Genomic DNA, 20391 nt, shown 5'->3' on the forward strand with positions numbered 1-20391 from the left:
TGTGTATGTACTGTATGTTATGATATAAGCTGTGTAGGCTGTGTATGTACTGTATGTTATGATATAAGCTGTGTAGGCTGTGTATGTACTGTATGTTATGATATAAGCTATGTAGGCTGTGTATGTACTGTATGTTATGATATAAGCTATGTAGGCTGTGTAGGCTGTCTATGTACTGTATGTTATGATATAAGCTATGTAGGCTGTGTATGTACTGTATGTTATGATATAAGCTATGTAGGCTGTGTAGGCTGTCTATGTACTGTATGTTATGATATAAGCTATGTAGGCTGTGTATGTACTGTATGTTATGATATAAACTATGCAGCTGTGTAGGCTGTGTGTGTACTGTATGTTATGATATAAGCTATGCAGCTGTGTAGGCTGTCTATGTACTGTATGTTATGATATAAGCTGTGTAGGCTGTGTATGTACTGTATGTTATGATATAAGCTATGCAGCTGTGTAGGCTGTGTGTGTACTGTATGTTATGATATAAGCTGTGTAGGCTGTGTATGTACTGTATGTTATGATATAAACTATGAAGCTGTGTAGGCTGTGTATGTACTGTATGTTATGATATAAACTATGCAGCTGTGTAGGCTGTGTATGTACTGTATGTTATGATATAAGCTGTGTAGGCTGTGTATGTACTGTATGTTATGATATAAGCTATGTAGGCTGTGTAGGCTGTGTGTGTACTGTATGTTATGATATAAACTATGCAGCTGTGTAGGCTGTCTATGTACTGTATGTTATGATATAAACTATGCAGCTGTGTAGGCTGTGTATGTACTGTATGTTATGATATAAGCTATGTAGGCTGTGTAGGCTGTGTATGTACTGTATGTTATGATATAAGCTGTGTAGGCTGTGTATGTACTGTATGTTATGATATAAGCTGTGTAGGCTGTGTATGTACTGTATGTTATGATATAAGCTATGCAGCTGTGTAGGCTGTGTATGTACTGTATGTTATGATATAAGCTGTGTAGGCTGTGTATGTACTGTATGTTATGATATAAACTATGAAGCTGTGTAGGCTGTGTATGTACTGTATGTTATGATATAAGCTATGTAGGCTGTGTAGGCTGTGTATGTACTGTATGTTATGATATAAGCTGTGTAGGCTGTGTATGTACTGTATGTTATGATATAAGCTGTGTAGGCTGTGTGTGTACTGTATGTTATGATATAAGCTGTGTAGGCTGTGTGTGTACTGTATGTTATGATATAAGCTGTGTAGGCTGTCTATGTACTGTATGTTATGATATAAGCTGTGTAGGCTGTGTATGTACTGTATGTTATGATATAAGCTGTGTAGGCTGTGTATGTACTGTATGTTATGATATAAGCTGTGTAGGCTGTGTATGTACTGTATGTTATGATATAAGCTGTGTAGGCTGTGTATGTACTGTATGTTATGATATAAGCTGTGTAGGCTGTGTATGTACTGTATGTTATGATATAAGCTGTGTAGGCTGTGTATGTACTGTATGTTATGATATAAGCTGTGTAGGCTGTGTGTGTACTGTATGTTATGCAGTAGCTGCAAAAAGCAGACACTTCCTTGGTCTACCGGAAGTGTGCATGCACAGTTTTACGGCCATCGTTACAACAGTGTCCGGGATTAGCTGTGCAGTGTGCGGGCGAGCGCGCACACACACACACACACACACACACACACACACACACACACACACACACACACACACACACACACACACAGTGACAGCCCTACTCATATGCCCTCCTGTTGACCTAAGATGTGAAACTTTCCAGGTAAAGAGTGTCAGGTACACAGTACACACACACACACACACACACACACACACACACACACACTCCTGTTGACCTAAGACTTTCCCGGTAAAGGGTGCCAGGTAAATACACCTGGATGTGGACAGAACATGTTTCTGGTTCATTGGAATCCTTTTTAAGAGCCGAGTGAAGCAGGATCAATGTTAAAGACCAGGAAGGTAAATAAAGGGAACACAAATGAGCACATTATGAGCGTTGAGTAACGTTGAGTAACACTTGTTGACTTATTATGTTGTATTGCGGTAAATAGCTTTTCTTTGATCATTTGTTGTATTGCGGTAAATAGCTTTTCTTTGATCATTTGTTCAGTGTTCATTTGATCAGTTGAGATGATTTGACGTGATGAAATTAAACACACTTTTTGACAATGTTATCGCTTTATTCGATTCATCTTAACAATGTCACCCTTTCAAGGACTTTAACCATAGTATCATTCTTCTTACAGCTGCAGAACACCCAACATGAACACAAAATAAATAAACCAGATCTTCAAAAAATAAATACAACTAAAAACTCAGCAGTTTCAACTACATTTGCGCCACGATTCTCTGGCGAATATAATAGCTCCCATAAATCTTTATCAACATGATATAGACATTTTGTTAGTCAAAACAACACAACAAAATAAAAGACTACAAACGAAATCAACCAAGACAATTGTATGTACAAAGTATTACCAACACACCATATTCATACATAATCTTCAAGTACAGTAGAATATGTCCTGCATCACAGTACAACAGAGCAAAAGGCATTTTGTTTGTGTGGTCTGGTTGATCGGTCCTCCCTGACAATCTGTCAATCTGACAGGAAAATACTGATTACTGAGTAATATTGATGCTCCGGGCTGCTATTTATCTGCTGTTATTCTGTGATCACTATTGTACAGTAAGTGTAATTGTACTTTTTTCTTTTTCATCAGCAGGTCGGCTACATTCAGCTACAGTGTTCGGTGAAATTAAATAAATGCAATAGTAAGTATTCCCGCAGCAGGCAGCACTCCCCCCAAACTAAAACACTGCTGCCTGTAACAGTGCCGTACTGACCTGAAAACAAGAACACAAATGTTTTGGATCAATTATTATCTGATTATTATTTAGTCATTAGTAGAAAACAGACTCATAAATTAATTAACACAAAAAGCACTTGTTCCCAAAGAACCAGGACACTCAAGAGTTACAGCACAACTCTTCCCCCTAAACCCCCCCCCCCCCCCCCCCTCTATACCAAATCCTAAACCCCTTCCCCCTAAACCTTGCTCTACCATTAACCGCTAACCCCCCCCCCCCCCCCCCTCTATACCAAATCTCTATCATATTCTACAACAAGCTAATAACACGAGTTACACGACGGAATCCGTTTGCCATGCCCAGCATGGGGATGGTAGGGTTCCTCCCCATGGTAGGGTTCCATCCGTAGGGTTCCTGTGGTTTAACCATGCCCAGCATAGGGATGGTAACAAGCTGAAGGAAAAATGAGAAGGCTTCATGTGTGGTCCCAGGAGATGGCAAGTGCAACCCCCCAGCGTTCACATTTAAGTTATGTTATGCATATTAAAGCTATACAAGCTCACATTGTGATGCAGTGTGAGCTTGTAGATCTCCCATTTTCACTATTTCTGAAATGAGCAGGACGGTAATGTGGTGTTCCTGTCACGGTGCCAGGCTGCCTCTGGACGCTGACACAGCTATAGAATACACACACACACACACACAGGTTCAGGAACGACGCTCCAAGTCCAGCTTGAGCAGAGTTTCCTGGAGGGAGGACACGGTGCAATTCAAGCTCAAACACTTAAACTAGCGTTGCACTGTATTATTGGTATATTATTGGTGTTATCAAAATCAGCCTTAATGCCACATCTAGCTAAAAATAAATATGTTCTCTATCGCTTCGAGACTATCTCTCCACCCAACATATTTCATATGTTTTGTTAGATCTGCAGAGTCAATCGGGGCTTTTAAATCCCTCCTCAAAACTCATCTGTTCTCCCTCGCCTTTAACTGCACCTGATTTACCTGTATATTGATTTCCTGCTCGGGGCTATTATTGTATGCTCCGTTTTATATTTTATTGTCTATTTTCAATGTTTTATATTGCTATCCTCTACGGTCTTGTTTTTACTCTGTTCAGCACTTTGTTCAGCTTCGGCTGTTGTAAATATGCTATACAAATAAAGTTTGATTTGATTTGATATCTCTGACAGAGATCTGCACAACAGCGACATAGTGAACTCCGTCTACGTTCACCCGGTCCTACCGACTGAACATGTGGCATCCGCTCCCTTTGGGGAGTCCCTTTGGGGAGTCCCTTTGGGGAGTCCCTTTGGGGAGTCATCCGCTCCCTTTGGGGAGTCCCTTTGGGGAGTCCCTTTGGGGAGTCATCCGCTCCCTTTGGGGAGTCCCTTTGGGGAGTCCCTTTGGGGAGTCATCCGCTCCCTTTGGGGAGTCCCTTTGGGGAGTCCCTTTGGGGAGTCCCTTTGGGGAGTCATCCGCTCCCTTTGGGGAGTCCCTTTGGGGAGTCCCTTTGGGGAGTCATCCGCTCCCTTTGGGGAGTCCCTTTGGGGAGTCCCTTTGGGGAGTCATCCGCTCCCTTTGGGGAGTCCCTTTGGGGAGTCCCTTTGGGGAGTCATCCGCTCCCTTTGGGGAGGCATCCGCTCCCTTTGGGGAGTCCCTTTGGGGAGTCCCTTTGGGGAGTCATCCGCTCCCTTTGGGGAGTCCCTTTGGGGAGTCCCTTTGGGGAGTCCCTTTGGGGAGGCATCCGCTCCCTTTGGGGAGTCCCTTTGGGGAGGCATCCGCTCCCTTTGGGGAGTCCTTTTGGGGAGTCCCTTTGGGGAGTCCCTTTGGGGAGTCATCCGCTCCCTTTGGGGAGGCATCCGCTCCCTTTGGGGAGTCCCTTTGGGGAGTCATCCGCTCCCTTTGGGGAGTCCCTTTGGGGAGTCATCCGCTCCCTTTGGGGAGTCCCTTTGGGGAGTCAGGGTCGCTCCCTTTGGGGAGTCAGTGTCCTACCGACTGAACATGTGGCATCCGCTCCCTTTGGGGAGTCCCTTTGGGGAGTCATCCGCTCCCTTTGGGGAGTCCCTTTGGGGAGTCATCCGCTCCCTTTGGGGAGTCAGGGTCGCTCCCTTTGGGGAGTCAGGGTCGCATGCTACTCAGTGGTGGGTGTCATTGTCACCTTCACCAGTCAAGCCAGCCTTGCGTCTGGTGGGCTGGCTTGGGCAGCCCTTCACCCCTGTGGTCTCTGGCCTTAGTGTCTTGCGGTGCCGGGCTCTGGGTAGCGGCAGGTGGCGTCTGGTTTGATTGTTATTTATTGGATTCTTTGCACATATTTATTGCATATATATATATTTATTGTATTGTAATATTTGGTGCACTGAGCTATATAAACATTTTAAACTTTGAGCTTGTTTGGATATGAATCATTTTATCATTGTTTTATTGCGCGTCATTACAGCTTGTTTTATCTCCCAGGTTTAGCCTGCCGGCATGAGTAATTTATTGGTCATTATTATCAGCCACAACAGATAGTCTCTGATACGATAGAGAACGTTTGGTTACGTTGTAGCCTTTGTTCTCTGAGTGAAGAAATTATCTCTCCAGCTCGATGTCGCTCAGAAGCGGTGTCGATCAAGTAAAGCAGTGTAATCACGCCGTACACCTGGGCCTTATATACGCGTGCGTGCCAGTACAACTGGTGTGTCTTAACCCATTCTGACCTGAGATCAGATTCTAGAAATGTCAGTCGCTCTTCGATTTTTCAAAAATAGCAGACCTACAAGCTCGTATCGCGCCACTCGGTGGCGCGATATGAGCTTGTAGATCTGCTATTTTTCAATAGCTAAAGCATAACATGATGCCGACACCAAAATGGGTGCCCGGTCAGAATGGGTTAAATATATATTCATGTCACAAGTGAGGTGGGGACATTCCCCCATACAAATGAAATATGTTGGGTGGAGAGATAGTCTCTTCACTCAGAGAACAGAGGTTACAATCACAACCTCACCAAACGATTGAGAGTACAAAAGCCATTGACAGTATTGCATCATCAGTGACAAAGTAGCCAGTCTGCCTCACCCCTCCTTTACACACGCACGTACACACACACACACACACACACACACACACACACACACACACAGACACACACACACAGACACGTAGGCATGCACGCTGCGGTGTCTCACAGATCAGCAGGCTAAGGTGTGTTGGTGAAGAGAGAGACAGGCTGTACAAACTTATTTGAATGATGTTGAAATTAATGACGCAGCAGTTACGAGTTTAAGAACAAATCGTAACAATGTATCGAGTGGATTCTTCAACATTTAAAGGTATATTCAGTGATTTCACTCAAAAAACCTTAGGTTTCGTTTTTGGCTGTGGGACCCAGCCTTTCGTCAAAAACGAAACCTAAGGTTTTTTTTACCCCCAGGGGTTAACTGGAGGACAGGGAGGAACTCCTTATATGGCCAGCACACTCTATAGTAGGGAGGATTATCACAACAAAACAAAAAAATAAGTGATATTTGAATTAAGTGAAATCACTGAATATACCTTTAAACGAAATGAGAAAAACAAATCATTGACATTTGCATTGTTAATGTACGGATGGATATATGTAAACGAGTGTGGTGTGTGTGTGTGTGTGTGTGTGTGCACGTGTGTGTACCTTGACAGGGCACGTGTCCAGGCCCCTGACGGGGCCCTGCATGAGGAGGGGGTCCAGGCCCCTGACGGGGCCCTGCATGAGGAGGGGGTCCCGGGACTCCTGGAGGTAGAAGCTCTGCAGGGTGAGGCTCCTGGAGGCCGTGTGTTCGTCTCTCCATCTCCACAGGACCATCCCCAGCAGCGTCCCGCTCAGGAGCACTACATTTGAATTTAGCATTTGAATTTACTCATTCTGACCTGAGATCAGATTCTAAAAATGTCTATTACATCCTGACAGTTTCATTATTAACCCATTCTGACCTGAGATCAGATTCTAAAAGTGTCTTCGATTTTTCAAAAATAGCAGACCTACAAGCTCGTATCGCGCCACTCGGTGGCGCGATACGAGCTTGTAGATCTGCTATTTTTAAATAGCTAAAGCATAACATGATGCCGACACCAAAATGGGTGCCCGGTCAGAATGGGTTAACAAACTTTAAATGGCTCGTATCTATGGGCAAGGGGGGCTGAGCCCCCCCTATCTTATGAGAAAGATGATAAATTATTATTAAAATGTTTTAGAATAGATACTTTTATATTCTGGTATAATATAAAGCAGCAACAGCATCAAATTGTTACAAGAAAAACACAAAATAGGTCAAAATGGGCTGATTTTTTACAGCCCAAAATGATTCCATTGGCTTTCATTGCATTGAATCATTGACAATTTACAATTTACAATTTAGGCATTTAGCAGACGCTCTTAATCCAGAGCGACTTACATTTAAGCAAGAACAAAAGCATGGGAATACATCACATAAAAGCATTTATCATGAAACATGCGTAAGCTAAGAAGGTAACAGTGGAATATCTATATGATGAAACTATACATACACTATACATAATAAACTATACATATTCACTACTATGCTATACATATGTACTATGGCGTGCTATGACTATATACAATACAATTATAGTGCTGTCTACATAACATGCTATAAGTCTATGTCAAATGCTATCTAAGCCAACAGAAATGCTATCTAAGGGGTTAGGGTAAGTGCTATGGGCCATGATGGAGTCTGAAAAGGTGGGTTTTCAGGCTACGGCGGCTGCCAAGACCCGCCTTTGTTGGTTTACTTGCCATTGGGGCTAAAATCTCTCAGCCAATAGAGGGCTGTGCTCAGCCCTAATGCCCGCCTCAGACCGTGAGGTCATTGGCTATTGACCAATCACAGCACCTGGCCACCTGCTCGTGTGTGGTTGTTTATGATGTGAAAGAAGTAGCCTATTTTAAATGAAATAAGTTTATTATTTACTTTATAATCCGTTTTGTCCTGTGTCCGTGGAGGGGAAAATGAAGTTAAGAGACTGGGAGCATATCGTCCATTTTGGATATAACAAAAGGAAAGGAGACAAAATACGTTTTGTGAGTTTGAAATTCTTGCTTGGGGCAGACAGCTGAGTGAGCTGACCGCACACCAGACCCACAGAAAGGTAGAGTGGTCTGCTTCATTCATCTCACAAAGTTAAGAAACATAATCGCTGGTTTAATCACATTGAAAGTGGCTCGAGCTTTCATTGAGTTGGGAAGAGAGAGAGAGAGAGGCTGTGTTTGTGTGCGTGTGTTAGTGTTGTTTCGGTGCCGTGTGCGTGCGCACGTGCGTGCATGTGTGTGTGCCTTGCAAGTTGCTTGTTTCGAAACGGCACCGACGCGCGCGCGCAACGCAACTGGCGCAAACGGCCCGTTTGCGCCAGTTGCGCGCGCGCGCGCGCGCGCGCGTGTGTGTGCGTGCATGCGTGCGTGCATGCGTACTGTTATTATTAATGACAGTATAAGAGCAGCTATCTGTACATACAAATACAAACAATGTTCAGTGGAGTGTTTGTTGTGGGCATGCACTTCTGTTGTTGTGGAGCATTTGCTGTAACAAAGTATAGGCCTGTATAGTGTAGTGTCATTGCTGTACTTTGATATCTGGAATATGATGCTATTGCTGCAGGTTGAACTAGTTGGGTAGCATAGTGTAATAGATTTTCTGAGTAGCACTGCATGGGTACTGGCTGGGTTGTTGTGGAATGTGATGTTGATGCTGTTGTTGCTGTAGACCAGTATTCTGTGAACATGCTGTAGTATAGGGTGAACAATGGATAGCATGTTTTTGTATTGAGTTGTACTTGAAATGTACTGTAATTCTGCAAACTGTTAATAAATCAATCAGCATAGACTATCGTATATTGGCCCGTAGCATAAGATTTCTTAGGCAGCCCCTCCAACCAACATCACCTAGAACCGCCACTGTACATATGTATAGTATAGCATATATGTATAGTTTATATGTATAGTTTCATTATATAGATATTCCACTGTTACGTTCTTAGTTTACACATGTTTCATGATAAATGCTTTTATGTGATGTATTCCCATGCTTTTTTGTTCTTGCTTAATGTAAGTCACTCTGGATTAAGAGCGTCTTCTAAATGCCTAAATTGTAAATGGAGTATAGGTGACGTGTTACAGGACTAAATGGGTTTTGGGTCAATGACACAGATTATTATTAACGTTAAAGCCGTCAAAACGCACCGACAAGAGAGAAGACTCCAGCAAACGCTGGATCAGAGAACGATGAGGCAGGTACGGCGTGGGAGACGACGGCACCAGAACCTAGAACACAAGTACAATGAGTCCATGTAGTTAACCCATTCTGACCTGAGATCAGATTCTAAAAATGTCTTCTACATCCTGACAGTTTTCCATTCTGACCTGAGATCAGATTCTACAAATGTCTTCTACATCCTGACAGTTTTCTGAAAAAGCTATGTTTCTATGTCAGTCGTTCTTCGATTTTTCAAAAATAGCAGACCTACAAGCTCCGAGTGGCGCGCTATGAGCTTGTAGATCTGCTATTTTTCAATAGCTAAAGCATAACATAATGCTAACACCAAAAGGGGTTCTTCATCCCCACACCACATTGCTAGGAGACATGCGAAAAGTAGGGCTTGAGAAGAGACCATGTTTCTTGTTCAAAAAACGCTGACGCTGAATATACTGTATATAAACAAAAACTGTAGCTTGTCATATGAAGCCTATCCTCACGCCAGGTGTATTGGTGTGGTGTAAACATTATCCAATGCAATGCACTGCTTGCAGACTGGCTCACTCAAATTAATCGCATTGGAAACACACAATGGCTTGTTCCCCGTTGCTGTCTTTCCCCCCCCCCCCCATCTAGGAAGGCTTTCGGAGAGCCAGGGAAAGTGCAGACACGTGCACGACTGCACGCACGGCCATCGGGCTGAGTAGTAAGGCATCCTTGATGAGAACGCTGATAAAATCCTGTAGCGGTGTTGAGTTTGCTGCTGATGTTGTGCTCTGCTGGTCGGCCACCAATTTGATATGCGCGGCATTTTGTTATCTGGCCAGGACGTTCCACCCAAGGAGACTAGATTATTCACTGAATGTCAAGGAGAGATTCCTTTGCCCCCTCCTTCATCAAGGGGATGGAGAAAGCCCAGTGACAAAGATGCATTCTCCCCACCTGGTCTTTCCCCGCAAAACAGCACTTTGAAGTAATGAAATTAAAGCAAGCACCTCTAAGCCTGTCCGGATTTAGAGAAATTAACGGGTGATGATCCACAACCTTTATACAACCTTTCTGTGAGATGAAAATTGTGAAAATGTGTTCATTATTTTTATTTTTATATGCATTAACCCATTCTGACCTGAGATCAGATTCATACGAGGTTTTGTCACACACACACACTGATCTGATGAACCCATTCTGACCTGAGATCAGATTCTAAAAATGTCAGTCGTTCTTCGATTTTTCAAAAAATAGCAGACCTACAAGCTCGTATCGCGCCACTCGGTGGCGCGATATGAGCTTGTAGATCTGCTATTTTTCAATAGCTAAAGCACGACATGATGCCAACACCAAAATGGGTGCCCGGTCAGAATGGGTTAAACAAATCAACACGGAATCTATTTATTTTTAATTAATTAAACAGTGTCACCAAAAATATCCAATGTACAGTGCAAGTTGACAACGGACTCACAATGCGTTGTGGGCTTGTAGATCAGCTTTTTTTGCCCCTATTTTTGGAAATACTGTAGATTAATTCAATGAAATAGAATATTTATTTATTTTTAATTAATTAGTCTGATTAACTGTTGCACCCCTAGTGATAAACCACAGCTGTTCACGGTTACAAACAAGAGAGGTTAAATGCTCCGGGTGTTCACAGCCTGAAATCCACCCGCTTCGAATGCTATCGAGATGAGATGAGATATACTTTATTAATCCCCAAAGGAAAATTGAGACGTAAATGCAGGCAATATATGAACATTTCCACATACTGCCTTCCTAGTCGAGAAGTGACTAGGAAATGCAGAAGTGAAATTACCGCCACCGAATCGAAAACATTGTGAAACTTCCTTACATTACATGGCTGGTTAAGGGTTAGAGTTAGGGTTAGTAAACTGCCTTACATGGCTGGTTAAGGGTTAGAGTTAGGGTTAGTAAACTGCCTTACATGGCTGGTTAAGGGTTAGAGTTAGGGTTGCGGTTAGTAAATCGTCGTGACAAATGCCACGCAGGACAATAATAACCAATAACGTCAGTATGTGGAATTTCCACATACCGATGCAGACATTGCATGCCGTTGATGAGAAGGGCTGATGACGGAGATTAAATCACGTGAAAACACCCGAAGCTGCTATGAAATCCATCTGTACAGATTCACAGATCGTAAATATGATACATTTTATAAGACAGATACTTTCTTGATCCCACGGGGGAAATGACTGCAGTCACGCAGTAAGAAAAACAGAGCAGAAACAGGAAGAGAAACAAAAAGGAGCAGTATGATACTGTTCCTGTTTTTCTTTTCTGCTGTGCATTTCTTACACAAATAGTGACAATCCAGAATCGTCATGAAAACGGATACAGACAACTGATTAGGGTTCAACAGGTAAACAAGCTATTAACCCATTCTGAACGGGCACCGATTTTGGTGTCGGCATCATGTTATGCTTTAGCTATTGAAAAATAGCAGATCTACAAGCTCATATCGCGCCACCGAGTGGCGCGATACGAGCTTGTAGGTCTGCTATTTTTGAAAAATCGAAGAACGAGTGACATAGAAACATAGCTTTATCAGAAAACTGTCAGGATGTAGAAGACGTTTATAGAATCTGATCTCAGGTCAGAATGGGTTAACCCATTTTGGGAGTAAATGGCCAACATAGACATACTGTTAAGACCAAAACACACCAATGGGTCGCCTTAGTTGCAACCAAACGGTTGTATGTAGTTGTACGGCGACCCATTGGTGTGGTTTGGGCCATTGAATTGAACCAGTCGAATGGACTGTTGGGTTGACGTGGTTCGACGTGCGCCAGGACGTATCACACCGCTGGGGCGAACGCTAAAACCATCTTGTCCCGTCGTCTCAACCCTTTGGTGTGGTTTGGGCTTAAGAGTAGACTGCCAAACAAACAATAGTTGGCGCCAGAGATGGGACTGTCTCCCATCCTAGAAATACTGAATCCTTCAGGACACACCTGTCATTGCCAGTTTGTACAACAAACAGAGCTCATTGTGGTTACCCTGTCAGCACTCAGCAGCCACTGTCTGCAGGTTGTTTTTCAGGTTTGGAAATCTAACCTTGAGAAAAAAATGCTTACCTGGCACCTTGTCAGGCCATAGCCGTGCGAACATTTCAGCTTGACAACTCACCATCGTGTGCATTCGGTGTGCTCTTTGATGGGACATCGAGCGTGACGCGCGGACTTCCAGGGACTGAAAAAAACAAAACAACAAAAAGAAAATAGTTTCCATATAATTTTAGTTTTTTTTTTTACTTTAAAAAAGACAACACAAAAAAATGAAGGCTGCATTTTTCATATTACAGGTTACATTAATTGAATTCTTAACTTATTTTTAATCAAGACGTCAGACTTGATAATAAAACAATATACTTCCAATCTGGGACAGCTTTTATTTATTTTTTAACCCATTAAAACTGAGAAATTTTAGATTTTAGTGTTGGCATTATTCAAAAATAGCACATACATATACAAGCTCACAGCCTGCGAGCCTGTACATCTGCTATTTTTGAAACATCTTGAAAGTGTTTAAATAATTTAGATTTTCTTTTGGTGTTTTAAACAATGTTATAATTTAGCTATTGAAAAATAGCAGATCTACAAGCTCATAGCGCACCGCTATGAGCTTGTAGGTCTGCTATTTTTGAAAAATCGTAAAAATGTGGCGCAAATCTTTGAATATATATTCTTTCAGAGTGAATGTTTTTAACTCGGGTCTAAATGGGTTAAACACAAATCTTTGAATATATATTCTTTCAGAGTGAATGTTTTTAACTCGGGTCTAAATGGGTTAAACACAAATCTTTGAATATATATTCTTTCAGAGTGAATGTTTTTAACTCGGGTCTAAATGGGTTAAACACAAATCTTCTCTTCTGTGGGTCCCTGGCACAAAACATTTTCAGATGGGGGGTACGCAGCCAAATCTATATCATTGTGGTAAATGGTATATGGTGCATTTATTTAGCGCCTTTATCCAAGGCGCTTTACAGAGATTGTGCATTACATTCACCCATTCACACACACACATTCATACACCGATGGCAGCGGAAACCATGCAAGGCACCAACTAGCACATCGGGAGCAATTAGGGGTTCAGTGTCTTGCTCAAGGACACTTCGACAGTAACTCTGGGGGAGCCCGGGTTCGAACTGGCAACCTTACGGTTACCATCCAGGCACTCTACCCCTGAGCCACCGCCGCCGCCGTGGAGGTCCTTGTTTTAGAACTACTGATTTAGAAGGCCTTTTGTACAACGGGCCTCGGGTCTAAAGGAAACCCTCCGACAGCGCCGAGCGGTACCGTTTGGCTGCAGCGCAGGGTGCAGGAGCACCAGACCCCCTGCGGAGGCGGCGTGGGGCCAGAGGACTCGAAGATGGCGGCCGTTGTGTTTGTCAGCGCTGCAGATGGAGTCAGTGGCCTCGTCGCTCCAGAACACAGAGCCCTGCGACAGGAAGGAAGCGTTTGATCGATTGATTGATTGATTGATTACTTTATTAACAGTTTGCACTAAATGCAGAGCTACATTTTATGCAAACAATGCTAAAGGACTTTCACAAAAAGCCCTGAGGGCTTTTTTCCCCATTGTGGTCCCATGTATTCAATTAATTTAAATCATCAATATTAGTAGCAGCAATACAAGTATAATTACAGAAATAACAGTTCTCACATGTCTCCCCCCTGCTCCGCTCCCTCCACTGGCTCCCGGTCGCTGCCCGCACAGAATACAAAACTCTGATGCTGGCATTCAAAGCAACCAAAGGTATGGCTCCCCCATATCTTACAAGTATGATTGAACCCTACAAACCCTCCCGCGCACTCAGATCAGCCAACGCAGGGAAACTGGAAGTACCCTCACTAAAAACGCCGGGACAACGCTCCACACGTCCCAAACTCTTCTCCCTTCTGGCTCCAAAACTGTGGAATGCACTTCCCATTGCAGTCAGAACTGCAGCATCACTCCCAATCTTCCGCCGTAGCCTGAAAACCCACCTTTTCAGACTCCATCATGGCCCATAGCACTTACCCTACCCCCTTAGATAGCATTTCTGTTGGCTTAGATAGCATTTGACACAGACTTATAGCATGTTATGTAGACAGCACTATAATTGTATTGTATATAGTCATAGCACGCCATAGTACATATGTATAGCATAGTAGTGAATATGTATAGTTTATTATGTATAGTGTATGTATAGTTTCATCATATAGATATTCCACTGTTACCTTCTTAGCTTACGCATGTTTCATGATAAATGCTTTTATGTGATGTATTCCCATGCTTTTGTTCTTGCTTAAATGTAAGTCGCTCTGGATTAAGAGCGTCTGCTAAATGCCTAAATTGTAAATTGTAAATTGTAGTGGGGAGTCATTTATTTTGGCAAGTAATAAGACTGGTCTACATCGTCCAATTCGGATTGGTCCATGACTGACTAACCAGCAGGCTCTTTCTGCCTGGTTCCGCCTTGTTTATGTTGAATTTGCTTAAACATCTTTTTTTGGAAAAAAATAAAAAAACAAACATGATTATGCCGAGTCACTGTGTTGCACCTGTGATGTTCCTTTTTACTGACACCAAGTTTAAAATAACAATTGAGTGCACAGAATATCAATATGAAGCAACTGAAAAACATGTTATTTCAATGGTAGTGGATGGAGAGAGGGGACTTTTGTCCAACCCGAAACGGCAACCAATGGGTACGAAGAGGGGCGGGACCACGGACGGGACTTGACAAAGGGTGAATTGCAGACGGGTGCTCTGGTGGTTTTGGTTTTGAAAAAGGGCAGGGACTCAGGGAGTCACACCTTTTGATGGCTGTTGGTTTTGGGCATTCCACATTTCAAGTGTTACTCTTTTGAAGCAGTTAGTACAGAAGACAAACCCCGTGATCTCCTCTGTCGCTGTAGCCCCAGGACTCCATACCATAGCCATCCATAATTGAACATGGAAGCACATTCCCAATGAGCAGACTCAGAACTCACAGAACACCCTTCCATGTACAATTACTATCATTTTACCACGTTTTGACTACAGACATCTATAGACACTCCTAAGTCCATCTTTGAGGGTTTGTGTAAACGCAAACATTGAAGACAAAAGTGTGTAAACATCAACACTGAAGACAAAAGTGAGGACGAAAATTGTGTTTGGCCAGAACGAGGTGATGTATGATGAGAACTAAGCGCGCCCTTCACTTCTAATCTTCTACACCAAATAATTTTGCCAAAACAAGCCGACCTACTGTACAAGCTCGCAACGCGTGAGCTTGTAGATCAGCTATTTTGCCCTGAGCGTTCGTCCCAGAATGGGGACGCTAGGCTTCAATGACACAGTTCTACTGAGTTCTATTGAAATGGTTCATACAGTATACCTCGAACACAGCCTATAAGTAGAGTCTACTGACTCTACTGTACCTCAAACACAGCCAGTCCAGAGAGTCTGTCCAGGCTGTGTTCTATTGAAATGGTTCATACAGTACCTCAAACACAGCCAGTCCAGAGAGTCTGTCCAGGCTGTGTTCTATTGAAATGGTTCATACAGTACCTCAAACACAGCCAGTCCAGAGAGTCTGTCCAGGCTGTGTTCTATTGAAATGGTTCATACAGTACCTCAAACACAGCCAGTCCAGAGTCTGTCCAGGCTGTGTTCTATTGAAATGGTTCATACAGTACCTCAAACACAGCCAGTCCAGAGAGTCTGTCCAGGCTGTGTTCTATTGAAATGGTTCATACAGTACCTCAAACACAGCCAGTCCAGAGAGTCTGTCCAGGCTGTGTTCTATTGAAATGGTTCATACAGTACCTCAAACACAGCCAGTCCAGAGAGTCTGTCCAGGCTGTGTTCTATTGAAATGGTTCATACAGTACCTCAAACACAGCCAGTCCAGAGAGTCTGTCCAGGCTGTGTTCTATTGAAATGGTTCATACAGTACCTCAAACACAGCCAGTCCAGAGAGTCTGTCCAGGCTGTGTTCTATTGAAATGGTTCATACAGTACCTCAAACACAGCCAGTCCAGAGAGTCTGTCCAGGCTGTGTTCTATTGAAATGGTTCATACAGTACCTCAAACACAGCCAGTCCAGAGGGTCTGTCCAGGCTGTGTTCTATTGAAATGGTTCATACAGTACCTCAAACACAGCCAGTCCAGAGGGTCTGTCCAGGTAGCCGTTGGACTCCACCACGGTCTTCCTGTGTCGGCCCGTCAGGTTGACTCTGGAGATGGACCGTGTCCCAGCGTCGGCCCAGTACAACAGCTGCCGAGGCACATCTTACAAGGAAATGAAACACAACAGAAATGACATGCCGGTAAGCAGACGTCCTGGGAATTACCCGTATGTGGTTTATATGTCAAACAAATTAATGTAAAAGGTGTTGTGTGGGCAGTGGGCACACATCATATAACGCAGTGTTTTGGGCCATTTTATGGAAGCTATTATTTGTTTTATATGTAGAAATGAAGAATTGACAGAGCCTACCAAGAGAGAGCGCGACAGGGTTGCGGATCAGGGTCGTGACCAATGCCATCCTGTCCTGACCATCCAGGCTCGCTCTCTCAATCTTCGGAGAGCTGCCGCTCTCTGCCCAGAAGAGAAGCCTACAGTAGGAGAAGAACGTGTTGAGAAACGTGTATTAACGTTCAACGTGAAACCATCTTCGTTTTACAAATAATATAACAAGTGGAATAGATTTGAGGGTTTACCCGGTGGGTAAAAAAAAAATCAATGGTCAGTCCACCCACATTAATGCTTCTCACCTGGAAGAACCATGATTGTACAATCCTTGTCACTTCACCAACACAGTAGAGGTCACACCCAGTTTACATAACATTGTTAAACATGTGACTAGAAGGAAGGAGCGGGTGGAATTAAATATTCTATAAACAATTATTCAACCCGTCAGGTGGCTTGCAGTGTTATGTTTGAAGAGTCAACGAGGGAGACAGCAGTGGAACGTGGATGTACTATTCTGACCTGAGATCAGATTCATACGAGGTTTCCGCCGGACACACACTGGTCTGATGAACCCATTCTGACCTGAGATCAGATTCTAAAAATGTCAGTCGCTCTTCGATTTTTCAAAAATAGCAGACCTACAAGCTCGTATCGCGCCACTCGGTGGCGCGATACGAGCTTGTAGATCTGCTATTTTTAAATAGCTAAAGCATAACATGATGCTGACACCAAAATGGGTGCCCGGTCAGAATGGGTTAATGTCTTTCTGAGAAGGAAAAGGCAATAAAAAACTAAAACCCTGTTTTAGCTTGGCTGGCTCTTTAGAACTTTGTTCTTTTGTAATCTACCCGCATGACGCAGTACGGACACAGCACTCTGTCCAGCTGTCTCCTATCCTCTCAGCTGACACATTGGCAAACCACAGTCATTACATAGACCAGGGGTTTTCAACAGGTGGTCTGTGGACCACTGGTGGTCCGTGGAGGTATTGCATGTGGTCCCTGACCATGCATTTAGCAATGTAGCAAAGTGAAGATTTTGTATTTTCTTCCACGGAACAGTGCACTAATCCGTCCGTGCACTGTTCCGTGCACTGTTCCATGGAAGTGCGGCAATGTTATCAGAATTACTGGGAAGTCTGAGGTTAAGAAATTCCACAGAAAAGGCAGTTAGAATCTGAAGAAGGGTGAAGTGTACCAGCTTGCCTGATTGAGTCATTATTAGGAAATGTTAATGTGCCCATATAATCACGTGCTATATCTTGCACGTATTTGCCATTTTTACTATTATATTATATATATATATATATTACTATTACTATTATTACTATTATTAAAATAGTTCAAATAGCCGATAGCCATAATGTATGGATGTAGATCTGCTAGTTGAACTATTTTAAAATATATTTTTAGATACTGTAGTAAAATATGGAGAAAAAAAAAGTTTAGGGACGCCCAAGATAGGGCCACATGTGTCCGTACTGTACATCAGTTAAGTCCGTGGACCATCGTTTGAGAAACAGAATAAGACATGGGATGCATTCCATAACAAGTGTTACGAAAGCACTAATCTTAGCCCATATCCCATTACAACACAACAGTGGTCCCCAGGTTGATTCTTAGTCAAGGCGGTGGTCCCTGGTTCACGATCAGTTGAAAACCCCTGACATAGACCAACACAATTGGTGGTCTATGTCTAAGGTAGATAGCAGCGACAAAGTTAAAAGATTGAAACTGCATTGTCATCACAATAGATCTGTTTGTGCTATTATGTAAACGAGCTCTACAACACTGGGGAGATGTTACGTACTCGAACAGGCATTCAAACATTTGTACTGATACCAGATGTCAATGTCAACAGGTCTGCAGTCACGCAAGACAGCTTGGGTTGGGATTCTGAGGCACTGGCACGATCCCAACTGGCGTACAGTAAAATATGGCGAGATCTTCTGCTCTACAAGGGACCAGTGAAATAGCTCAGTAAACATAGGAGCAAGCTCATATGCACAACAGATCGTGGCTTACGTTTTTTTTGCCTGCGTAGCATGTTTCTTACATCATGCTCCCTGATTAAGCACTTGAAGCACATGCTTTGTTGAGCGGGGTCACCCAGGAGTCTGTACTGCTGTACTGTCTGTACTGCTGTACTGTCTGTACTGCTGTACTGTCTGTACTGCTGTACTGTCTGTACTGCTGTACTGTCTGTACTGCCGAAAATGTCTGATCTACAAGCAAACACAACGGGCTGGTTTCCAAGTTTGTAGATCGTCTAATGCGGGGTTCTCCAATAGGCGGCCCGCGGAGCGGAAGCGCCCCCCTGGAAGAATTTCCCGAAATAAAAATATATATAAAACTTTTTTTTTTGTTGGTCCCAGATATACGCAAATGGACCATATAACAGGTCCATTTGGTTCCATTTGTACTCTCTCAGAGTTAAGTTGACATTGATTTTTATAAATAGAAGTTATAATAAATTGAAGTCCCACATATAAATGGCATTAAATGGGGGTCAGTAGCCTATGCATGTCAAACTGGGCATCCTTCAAATTAAAATATGAGAATCCCTGCCATATCTTTTCAAGGGTCAGGGTTAGGGATGGGTATCGTTAGGATTTTTGTGAGTCCGGTACCGAATCTGCTTCTGCTTATCGATTCTGGTTCTTAACGGTTCCCTATTTCGGTTCCAAAATGGTATAAAATAACTTAAATGAGGTCAAATGTTTATTTAACAAAAAAGCTCAAAGTAAATTTAAGACATACATGTATAATGAATAGTGTAACAACCTCTCCTATAGTGATTATTTTAAATATATCTATTCTGTATTTACCCAGGGCAGTGTTGCAGGCTACTTCTCTTACTACCAACTACTGACAATAACAAATAAAAGCATGTCTGAGATTTGAGAGCCACACACACACACACACACACACACACACACACACACACACAGTTTCTAAATCAATCTGTAAGAAACGTTCTATACACAAATATCTAAAATACCTCATGGAGAGAAGTTTGTAGGTGAAATAATTCATACCTCGTTTGGCCTATAGCTGTGCAACTTACAGCCGTGCAACTTGCTACACGCGTGTCTCGACTAATGTCAACACATTCACCAGGCAGGTTCCCGCTACAAGCTTAGCCTCATGCAGGTTTGATTGGCTGGCTGGCAGCCTGCCTGCCTGCCTGCCTGCCTGCCTGCCTGCCTGCCGACTGACTGAAAAATGTATTCTGCGACCTAACTTAATCTATGGACACGTTTGTGATCGTGCTTTTTACTTTACGTTTACATTGAACGTTTGCTAATGACATCGTATTGCCAAACCACCAGATATTCATTGGATGGAGGGTGAGAGAGAGAGAGAGAGAGAGAGAGAGAGAGAGAGAGAGAGAGGTGTGTGTGTGTGTGTGTGTGGGGGTATTTATTTTATTTCCTCATGCCTTCACACTGCTTAACCCAAGACCTGAGCCAGATTCAAAAACAATTCTTCTAAATCGAATACATCTAATAAACAATTTTCAGAAAATAAATTACTATATACTATATAATTAATATAATGTAAAAGGAGAATCCGACTCTGATAAACAGAACAAGGCTGTATAGGTTCCTTATATACACGGGGAGCGTTTCGTTTGTGTGATTAATTCATTGTGATTATTTATTCACCACGAATAAAAGTAACAACCTTCACAAAATGAATAGTTTGATGTGAAATATTCACAGACACGTTTTCAGATCATTTTAATTGTATTTGTCTCGCTAAGGACATTTAGTATCTAACCTGCAATGAAAGTTATTCAGTTATTTGTTTCGCCCCTACATCAAAAGCTGATTTGTTTTGGCAGAATTTGGTCATCTACTTTC

General features: G+C 42.8%; 1 protein-coding gene across 1 annotated transcript in view; it reads right to left on the minus strand.

Annotated features, from left to right (window-relative positions):
- Positions 1-3504: 3504 nt before the first annotated feature.
- Positions 3505-20391, minus strand: part of LOC310860490 (low-density lipoprotein receptor-related protein 8-like) — a 56784-nt gene continuing 39897 nt past the window's right edge. The window contains exons 8-15 of the mRNA XM_083767438.1: positions 16551-16669; positions 16203-16342; positions 13378-13519; positions 12206-12268; positions 9052-9132; positions 6587-6686; positions 6490-6550; positions 3505-3578 (exon numbers count right to left, since the gene is read on the minus strand). Of these exons, the coding sequence (XP_083623564.1) occupies positions 3540-3578; positions 6490-6550; positions 6587-6686; positions 9052-9132; positions 12206-12268; positions 13378-13519; positions 16203-16342; positions 16551-16669 (745 nt within the window). The 3' untranslated portion in view covers positions 3505-3539. The remainder of the gene's footprint in view (positions 3579-6489; positions 6551-6586; positions 6687-9051; positions 9133-12205; positions 12269-13377; positions 13520-16202; positions 16343-16550; positions 16670-20391) is intronic.

The sequence above is a fragment of the Protomyctophum parallelum genome (assembly GCF_964188405.1).
Source record: "Protomyctophum parallelum genome assembly, chromosome: 6".
Classification (NCBI taxonomy): Eukaryota; Metazoa; Chordata; class Actinopteri; order Myctophiformes; family Myctophidae; genus Protomyctophum; species Protomyctophum parallelum.